Consider the following 10,000-nt stretch of genomic DNA (forward strand, 5'->3'; position numbering starts at 1 on the left):
CCCCCCTCGGTGACCTCCTCACCCTCTCCCACTGTTTTCTTTAAATATGACTCATTTCGATACGTTGTTTTAATATAAATTCATCTGCCCCCCCCCGCTCCCGCTCCCAATTAGGCCTCTCATCTTTCACTCTGACCCCTCCATGTGTTTGTTCTCTCTCTCTCTCCCTCTCTCTCTCTCCCTCTCTCTGTGGGTCATGACTGTCACTGGTGTCAGTAGGCCTATACTGTACTTACTGTAAGTAGGCTACTTTAAATTTTTCTTTACAGAGTGTTTTCACTTCTAATCCACTAGAATTTTTTGAAAACTTCGAATTTGGAATTCCGGAACTATTACTTGTTTTTACATTACACTATTACTACATTGCAGTATTGATACTTTTACTTACGTATATGAATTATAAATGTGAGTACTTTGTCCGTGCTCGCCATTGTATATTTTATTTGCCCGTTCCATGAAGGAACGCTTCCTTTACACATTTCATGTGAACTGAACTAGTGTCTGAATTATATAATGTTGCTTAACCCATTAAGACCTGAGGCCCATTCTGCAAAATGCCTTCTTAACCCACTCTGGGCATTATATGTTATAGTTTATAGCTATTGAAAAATAGCAGATCTACAAGCTCATAGCGCGCCACCGAGTGGCGCTTTACGAGCTTGTTAGTCTGCTATTTTTTTGAAAAATCGTGAAAATATTTATTTCAGAAAACTGGAGGATTTAGAAGATGTCGTTTTCAAACGTTCTTGGGTCAAAAAGCCCCAAATTGAGATCCAGTATTTGGCTGCAGACATATCCTCCCATCTGGAAAGGTTTTTATTCAACGTTTTTTGAACACAGATCATTTTCAAAAATGTTCACAAATAGAAAATGTACATAAGCTTGCATTGCGGCACGATTGTAGGCTACATATACCGTATGCTATTTTTTGCCGACCTCTTTTCTAAACCATTGTTCTAATTCCTAAGAGTTTTCTGAAAATGTTAAAATCTAAAAAATGACACAGATGCTTTCCCGGTTTTAACGGGTTAAAGCTTTTCCTAAATGCCGCGGCTCCATTCAGCAGCGCGGCTCCCTTTGAGAATCGGACGTTGACCAAATGGTCTTGTTATAGGAGTGGGCAGCCAGAATGGAAGTGTTTGATTTGAGAAAGGGCCCTTTGTCTGTGAAGGGGACACTGCGGGGGGAATGGCTCCTTAATGAGACACATGAAGGACCCTCGGGGGCCCCACGGAGGCACATTATTCACACCCCCATCGCCTCCCCTAGACATGAAGGGTGCCCACTGCCCCAAACTGCCCACTTGAGAGTTTTGTTTCATTTTAACCCATTTAGACATGACGTCGAAATAAAATAAAAAAGTATTTCTGAAAGAATATATATACCGTATTCAAAGATTTGTGCCGCATTTTCAAGATTTTTCTAAAATGGCAGACCTACAAGCTCGTAGCGTGCCACTCGGTGGCGCGCTACTATGTAGATCTGCTATTTTTTCAATAGCTAAAGTATGACATAATGCTCATAGTTAAAACACCAAAAGGGGTTCCCCGCCCAGAATGGGTTAAGAAGAATTTGGAGTGGGAACGCGAAATGGTGACTGGATGGACTGTCCTTATATGAGAAGGACGTCGTGTTTGTACTTTGTGTCCCTAAAAAGACAGACACCCGTTTTCTACCCTGGCCTGTCGAATAATAAATAGGGCATAGCAGTGGCGGCCATTTTCTGTCGCCATCGTTCCAGACCACGTTCATTTTTGAGGGGAAAGGAAAGGAAAGGTACCATGTTTACCCTGCAGGGTAACTGGACTAAGCTCAAGAACTTGTTTACAGCCAGGCCCTGCTCATATAGAACATTTCATGGTAGAGGTTCAATGCCTTGTCCAAGGGCACTTCAGCGGTGGTAATTTTAACGTGCCGGTCCGGGGATACGTACTGGCGACCTTCCGATATCAAAACCGCTCCGCAAACCGTTCGGCCACCGCTGCCCCTTCTATATACAGGTTTAATGTTTGTCTTTAGTTCAATGTTTGTTTTGTAAATGCATTGACAATGAAGGGAAACTTTACATCATAATGCATGCCTCATTACCTCATCATTTATCTCTTTATTGTTAATGGCGTTTAATGTTTGTGTTGTCACCGTTGTTTTACATCACCATTACATCACCTAATCAACAAAGGGTATTTATTAAATATATTAAATATCAATTAAATATTATTATTATACATTTTTCACAGAGCTATAGGTGACTGCAGACTGCTGGGCGAGCGATGGCGCTTTGGCATGGGGGGGTCAGATCAACATATGGAATGAATTCTGTACTGGCCATATATGGAGTGTGTCTTTAGTGTACAGTACAGGGTTTGATGAGATCAACATAATTGGAATGTCATAACAGGTCAGCTCCATATAATCATATATTATGGAGATCGAAGGGTGGCAGCGGGGGCAGTGTCTTGAGTGTACAGGGTTTGATGAGGGCCCAGGTAGGGCTGGGCCTTAATTTTCAGCCAGCCCACCCATCAGAACACAATAGAGTAGGCATATAGACGTTTATTATGTCTTTTAAATGTTCTGATGAATTGAAAATGGAGGACCCTGAAGTAACAAGTCTTAAGCTTTTTCTGGTTTTATAGTCGTACCAGTCAGACTTTGTATTGACCTGTGTAGTGTAGGCTATACTTTCATGATGAACTGTACCCGCATTCCACAAACTGAATACAATTTCCAATCAGTCAATCAATAACATTTCCAGCAGCAGTTTTACACAGCTGGGGCCCGCCGGCTCACAACACACAACTACAGTAGACTACAGTATAGGCGTTTGCAGTTCAGTTGGCTCAGCGGCTCAACGTTATATTAGATACTGTATACAATACAGTATTAAGTTAGAACAGTGCGCAATGCTGAATACCTGCATGAACGTTGTTGTTGTCCTTATCCAAGTTCCGCCTCCTCCTCCCCCTCCTCCGATGACAACTCAATAATGCGACTACTATACTTAATTATGTACTAGTCTTTTTTTTTTTCCCGGGCCCATCAAAGCAAGGACAAAGAGGACAAAATCTATTCTAAAGTATAGCATCTTAAATAAAATGTGTGAAAATATGGTAGCTTGTGTACATAATGATAGTGATAGGGGGAGGGGGGTGCGGCCCCCTGAACAATTTCCTTGAATTCCCCATGCCTATACATACTCCCTTTTTGTTCACAAGAGTGCATGATGCACAATAGGAAACAATCTGGCAGTTTAAATAAATACGGTATTACGGTATAGGCTACTTCCTAAGTTATTCAGCCCATAATTATGTCTTCAATTATGTGTTCAATTATGTCTAACAAATATATATATATATATACTTTGACGCATCAAATAATCCATCTTTCGATCATGGTGCAGCTGTGACAAGGAAACATCCGCAACAACATTTCTCCATCCCAACTTTTTTCCAAGTCTCTTCCCAGAGTTCAGTGATATCTTTGGCCAGCCTCTCTCGTTCCACTCCGCTCTCCGGAGAGGCACAGCCCCCCTATCCCCCTCCCCTCCCCCCCCCCCAGCTGCTCTCCCCTCCTAATGAAGATTTAAACACTGGCCTATTTCAGTTATTAGTGCTGCAGGCTGCTGTGTAAATCACCGGGCCGGGCCTGAACCCACATCAAATGGGCCAACGGTGCTGCAGAGCCATGGAAGGTTTGGAGGATGGGAGAGGAGGAGGAGGGGGAGGGAGGAGGAGGAGGAGGAGGGGGAGGAGGGGGAGAGGGGGGAGGAGGATGAGGGGAGGGGGGAGGAGAGGGATGGACAGCTACGTTGATGCGGATGGGAAATAGCCTCTGATCAACGTCCGTGAAGCAGAACTTGGGTCGTAAATTACGGCCCGGGTTAATAGATGCTGATGGGGGGCTATAGGAGAGTGTGAGCGTGTGTGTGTGTGTGTGTGTGTGTGTTGGCCTGCATACAGTGTGTGTGTGTGTGTGTGTGTGTGTGTGTGTGTGTGTGTGTGCATGCACACTGTATGTGCACGTGGGGGTGTGTGTGTGTGTGCATAAGAGACCCCTCTCCCTGCACACACACTCTCTGGCAGGATGTCAGAGAGTGCGAGCCGGCAGAAACTCTCAGCAATTAGGAAAGGAAAACACCGGGTCTGATAACCTCCGGGCCGCTCCGCTGTCTGTCTCCTGTCCAGAAGTGTTAGCGGTGGCGAGACGAGGGTCCCGGTGTCAGAGAGGACGGCGAGGCGGGCCGAGGCGGGCCGCGGGGTCTTCGGTTACACGGCGCCTCAACAGTCACCTCTTGTGCTGCTGCTTCTCTGAGCCCGGCTGTCAGCTGGGATCCGGGCAGCGCCGCATCACTGGGTCCGTGTATAACGACACATGTTGTACACCGAGTGGAGCTTAGCTTATAGGACCAGTAAGACGTGCAAACGCGGGAAGCGAACGCAGCTCGTACATATTTGGGTTTTGGACGTATAGCTGCTTTGGGGACTCCTTATATGGTTATGGCTGAGTCATGGTGACGTAATCACTCAGCTCCATATATGGGCACAAAAGCGGGACAGACAGACACACAGACAGACACACACACAGACATGATCTGCTAGGTCTCATAGTAAGTGCTCACTGCGTTCGCAAATAGTTTGTTTTGTACATACATCTTCTATTCCAAAGCACTGTCGGAAAACCGGAACCAGCGTTTATTTTTCTCCTTTTTGTTTTTCAGTAGGCATGACCTATATAGACCGGCTCACACCGGCCGGTTTGGAAGGAATACCAGGCTTTCCTCCTCGTGGTGATGGTGAGGTTAGGTGGAGGTTAGGTGGAGGTTAGGTGGAGGTTAGGTGGAGGGTGCTGCCAAATGTACCTTGGACAATAACGCATATTTACAGTTTTCTTTTCTATTTTTATCCCCTCAGCAGACCTCGTATTGAACTGTGCTTTCCTGTGCTTTTTTTTTTTTTACAAACTGTTAAATCAAATAAGTCAACCATGTAACCATTTCTAATGACATTTGTATACATTCTCAGAGTTCAATTAACATAGGGGTTTTACTGTGTATAGATGAAAGGGAGAAGTCCAATAACTTATTTAACAACAACCAGGCAAATGTACCTTGGACAATAACGCATATTTACAGTTTTTTTTCTATATTCTTATTCCCCTCTCTCTCTCTCTCTCTCTCTCTCTCTCTCTCTCTCTCTCTCTTCCCACAGATGGGATGAACTGTATGAACAAAGACCACGGCTGTGCCCACATTTGCCGAGAGGCTCCCAAGGGGGGCGTGTCCTGCGAGTGCCGACCCGGGTTCGAGTTGGCCAAGAACCAGAAGGAGTGTATATGTAGGTACCTGTCTGTCTGTCTGTCTGTCTGTCTGTCTGTCTGTCTGTCTGTCTGTCTGTCTGTCTGTCTGTCTGTCTGTCTGTATATGTAGGTCTACCACAGCTGACCTCAGAGCAGTGCACAGCTCCACCTTCACCCACAACACTCACGCACACACACACACACACACACACACACACACACACACACACACACATTCTCCACAGAGTGTTTTAACATTCAGGTCAGCTCCCCAAACCTCCAACTGCAAATTCCTACTAAAATGGACTTGTATAAGGATGGTACTGCGTGGTTTGTGATTGGCCAGTGGATTATATCCAGACTAGAATATATTTCTATAGTCTTATAGTTTTAGTCACCAGGCACAGCTTAGTTTTTATTTAGTTTTCGTCAGTGAAAAAAGGTAGTCGAGTCTCTAAACTGCCTCCCCCTGGCCAGCCGGGGCGCCTGATGGAGGGGAATGGAACTGGTTGGAATAACGTGTTCCTTCCACGCGCTATACGTCCAACCAGGGAAACTCCCCCCCTGTCAGGTTGTAAAGGAGCAACTTGGACACTCAGGCATGAAGGAAGCATGAGTTCAAGTCCGTTGCTCTCCCCTTGTCCCCCATATATGGGGACTAGGTTGGTCTCCCCTTGTCCCCCATATATGGGGACTAGGTTGGTCTCCCCTTGTCCCCCATATATGGGGACTAGGTTGGTCTCCCCTTGTCCCCCATATATGGGGACCAGGTTGGTGGAGGGTGTGTAGAGCCCAGGATCACATTAGATGATTGACACAGGGGTGAAAAATGGGTTACAAAATCGTGGGATAAAAAAATATATATATAAAAAAAAAATGATATGGTAGCAGCGATCTCTTTGGTCTTGTAACTGATACACATATGGTATAGCGGGGAGAGATGGACACACATCTGTGTTATTACAGCATTACTTTAAGTTACTGTGCTCAGAGAGAGATGCGGTTGAAAAAGAAACATCTCCCATAAAGGTAGCAGTATCCATGATCAAAGTTCCACTGGGCTTTGTATAATGGTAGCAGTATCCATGATCAAAGTTCCACTGGGCTTTGTATATGAAATCTGAGGGCAGACGATAACATGGTATAATTCCACCGAGGCTGAAACTGACTGATGGGTTCCATAATAAAAAGAAAAAGGCTCCGTTCTTCATCAGCTCCCATTTTGCTCTCTCTTCACGCACGAGTGCAGCCATAATTCTGATCACACTTGACAACACATTATTTTGTTCTCCTCTGAAGGTGAGACTGCAGAGAGAGAGCTTTGTGAAATCCTCTGCAATGTGTCTTTCCTTTCCTTTCCTTTCTTTCTTTCTTTCTTTCTCTCTCACCTTTTCTCTGTCTGTCTGTCTGTCTGTCTGTCTGTCTGTCTGTCTGTCTGTCTGTCTGTCTGTCTGTCTGTCTGTCTGTCTGTCTGTCTGTCTGTCTGTCTGTCTGTCTGTCTGTCTGTCTGTCTGTCTGTCTCACTCACACATTCTCTCTCTCTCTCTCTGTGTGTCTGCTCAAGTCATTCCACCTGTCAATGTCTTCAGAGTAACAGTGGGAGGGAGTTCTGCTTCCAGTCAGCCATGACTCTGCTTCTTTATTACCCCACATTAGAAATGTCCCCTGGGGGCCCTATATAGTCTATATTACATTAGAAATGTCCCCTAGGGGGCCCTAGTCTATATTACATTAGGGTAATTGTGTCTGTTATATTTCAGTAGGAATGTCCCCTAGGGTAATTGTGTCTGTTATATTTCAGTAGGAATGTCCCCTAGGGTAATTGTGTCTGTTATATTTCAGTAGGAATGTCCCCTGGGGTAATTGTGTCTGTTATATTTCAGTAGGAATGTCCCCTGGGGTAATTGTCTGTTATATTTCAGTAGGAATGTCCCCTGGGGTAATTGTGTCTGTTATATTTCAGTAGGAATGTCCCCTGGGGTAATTGTGTCTGTTATATTTCAGTAGGAATGTCCCCTGGGGTAATTGTCTGTTATATTTCAGTAGGAATGTCCCCTGGGGTAGTTGTCTGTTATATTTCAGTAGGAATGTCCCCTGGGGTAATTGTCTGTTATATTTCAGTAGGAATGTCCCCTGGGGTAGTTGTCTGTTATATTTCAGTAGGAATGTCCCCTGGGGTAATTGTCTGTTATATTTCAGTAGGAATGTCCCCTGGGGTAGTTGTGTCTGTTATATTTCAGTAGGAATGTCCCCTGGGGTAGTTGTCTGTTATATTTCAGTAGGAATGTCCCCTGGGGTAATTGTCTGTTATATTTCAGTAGGAATGTCCCCTGGGGTAATTGTCTGTTATATTTCAGTAGGAATGTCCCCTGGGGTAATTGTCTGTTATATTTCAGTAGGAATGTCCCCTGGGGTAATTGTGTCTGTTATATTTCAGTAGGAATGTCCCCTGGGGTAATTGTCTGTTATATTTCAGTAGGAATGTCCCCTGGGGTAATTGTGTCTGTTATATTTCAGTAGGAATGTCCCCTGAGGGCCCTTGTCTCTATTACATTAGGGTAATTGTGTCTGTTATATTTCAGTAGGAATGTCCCCTGGGGTAATTGTCTGTTATATTTCAGTAGGAATGTCCCCTGGGGTAATTGTCTGTTATATTTCAGTAGGAATGTCCCCTGGGGTAATTGTCTGTTATATTTCAGTAGGAATGTCCCCTGGGGTAATTGTCTGTTATATTTCAGTAGGAATGTCCCCTGGGGTAATTGTCTGTTATATTTCAGTAGGAATGTCCCCTGGGGTAATTGACTCTGTTATATTTCAGTAGGAATGTCCCCTGAGGTAATTGTCTGTTATATTTCAGTAGGAATGTCCCCTGGGGTAGTTGTGTCTGTTATATTTCAGTAGGAATGTCCCCTGGGGTAATTGTGTCTGTTATATTTCAGTAGGAATGTCCCCTGAGGTAATTGTCTGTTATATTTCAGTAGGAATGTCCCCTGGGGTAATTGTCTGTTATATTTCAGTAGGAATGTCCCCTGGGGTAGTTGTGTCTGTTATATTTCAGTAGGAATGTCCCCTGGGGTAGTTGTCTGTTATATTTCAGTAGGAATGTCCCCTGGGGTAGTTGTGTCTGTTATATTTCAGTAGGAATGTCCCCTGGGGTAGTTGTGTCTGTTATATTTCAGTAGGAATGTCCCCTGGGGTAATTGTCTGTTATATTTCAGTAGGAATGTCCCCTGGGGTAATTGTGTCTGTTATATTTCAGTAGGAATGTCCCCTGGGGTAATTGTGTCTGTTATATTTCAGTAGGAATGTCCCCTGGGGCCCTAGAATCTGTTATATTTCAGTAGGAATGTCCCCTGGGGCCCTAGAATCTGTTATATTTCAGTAGGAATGTCCCCTGGGGCCCTAGAATCTGTTATATTTCAGTAGGAATGTCCCCTGGGGTAATTGTGTCTGTTATATTTCAGTAGGAATGTCCCCTGGGGCCCTAGAATCTGTTATATTTCAGTAGGAATGTCCCCTGGGGTAGTTGTCTGTTATATTTCAGTAGGAATGTCCCCTGGGGTAATTGTGTCTGTTATATTTCAGTAGGAATGTCCCCTGGGGTAATTGTCTGTTATATTTGGGCAGACTGCCTCTTGATATCAATTATAGTTGTTGACAGAGAGCCTACTACCTTGCCTTTAAAAACACTGCGTTCCTTGAAAGGCATTGGCGTGTGCGTCTCTGCGTGCTTGCGTACATGTGTGTGTCTGTGCGTGCTTGTGTGTGTGTGTGTGTGTGTGTGTGTGTGTGTGTGTGTGTGTGTGTGTGTGTGTGTGTGTGTGTGTCTCTTTGGAATCACACTCCTCACCGTCTCCTTGTGTGTTGCCACAGTGACGTGTAACTATGGAAACGGCGGCTGCCAGCACACATGCGATGACACGGAAACCGGGCCGGTGTGTGGCTGTCACCAGAAGTACGCTCTGCACTCCGACAGCAAGACCTGCATCGGTGAGTGACAGCCATGCCGGCTTACAGTGACACATGTATTGTACACGCACGCACGCACGCATGCACGCACACACGCATGCACGCACACACGCATGCACGCACACACACACAGACACACAAAGGTAGGTACAGTGCACACACTTTTCTCTTGTGTATCTCTGGTGTGTCCATCATCGAGCAGAAATGGATCACGCGCAAATGCACACTTCTACAAATGCAGCGCACCTTTCTGCCTTTACTTATGCACTGCACTCACACACGCACGTGCACATGCACGTACACACACACACACACACACACACACACACACACACACACACACACACACACACACACACACACTCACACACACAAGCAAGTTGTCAAGAAATAGATAAGTGAAAGCGGTGTGTTTTGGGGGGGAGGGAGACAGACAGACAGACAGACAGAGGGATAACATAATGTCAGCTAGCCTGTTGTTTGTCCCATTTACACATGGTAACTTGAATGTGGACAATATGCTATCTGGAATGCAGATTGCTAATGCCAGTAATGTTTACAGTAAGTTGTCTAACGTGTGGCCCATGGTCATTGGTCAGACCCCGTGGGGGACCCAAAGGGTCCATTTGGTCCTGTTGTACACTCTGAGTCACGGCTGGGGGTCCTTGAGATTAAAAGGTTTGAGAATCACTCATCTATAGGAATTAATAGAAATGTAAAGAAATTCATATAAAAC

At 44.9% G+C, this 10,000-nt stretch overlaps 2 protein-coding genes across 5 annotated transcripts in view; one reads left to right on the forward strand and one right to left on the reverse strand.

Moving 5' to 3' along the window:
• mpped1 (metallophosphoesterase domain containing 1) overlaps positions 1-10,000 on the reverse strand; it is a gene marked incomplete at its 3' end in the record, with an annotated part of 325,357 nt that overhangs the window by 147,977 nt on the left and 167,380 nt on the right. The window lies entirely within an intron of this gene.
• The window catches only part of scube1 (signal peptide, CUB domain, EGF-like 1), a 150,247-nt gene that overhangs the window by 56,645 nt on the left and 83,602 nt on the right, over positions 1-10,000 (forward strand). For all 4 annotated transcript variants that reach the window (XM_080757807.1, XM_080757806.1, XM_080757808.1 and 1 more), the window contains exons 5-6: positions 5,208-5,333; positions 9,169-9,285. In XM_080757807.1, the coding sequence (XP_080613933.1) occupies positions 5,208-5,333; positions 9,169-9,285 (243 nt within the window). The remainder of the gene's footprint in view (positions 1-5,207; positions 5,334-9,168; positions 9,286-10,000) is intronic.

This window comes from Protomyctophum bolini (genome assembly GCF_963924005.1).
Source record: "Protomyctophum bolini genome assembly, chromosome: 23".
NCBI lineage: Eukaryota > Metazoa > Chordata > Actinopteri > Myctophiformes > Myctophidae > Protomyctophum > Protomyctophum bolini.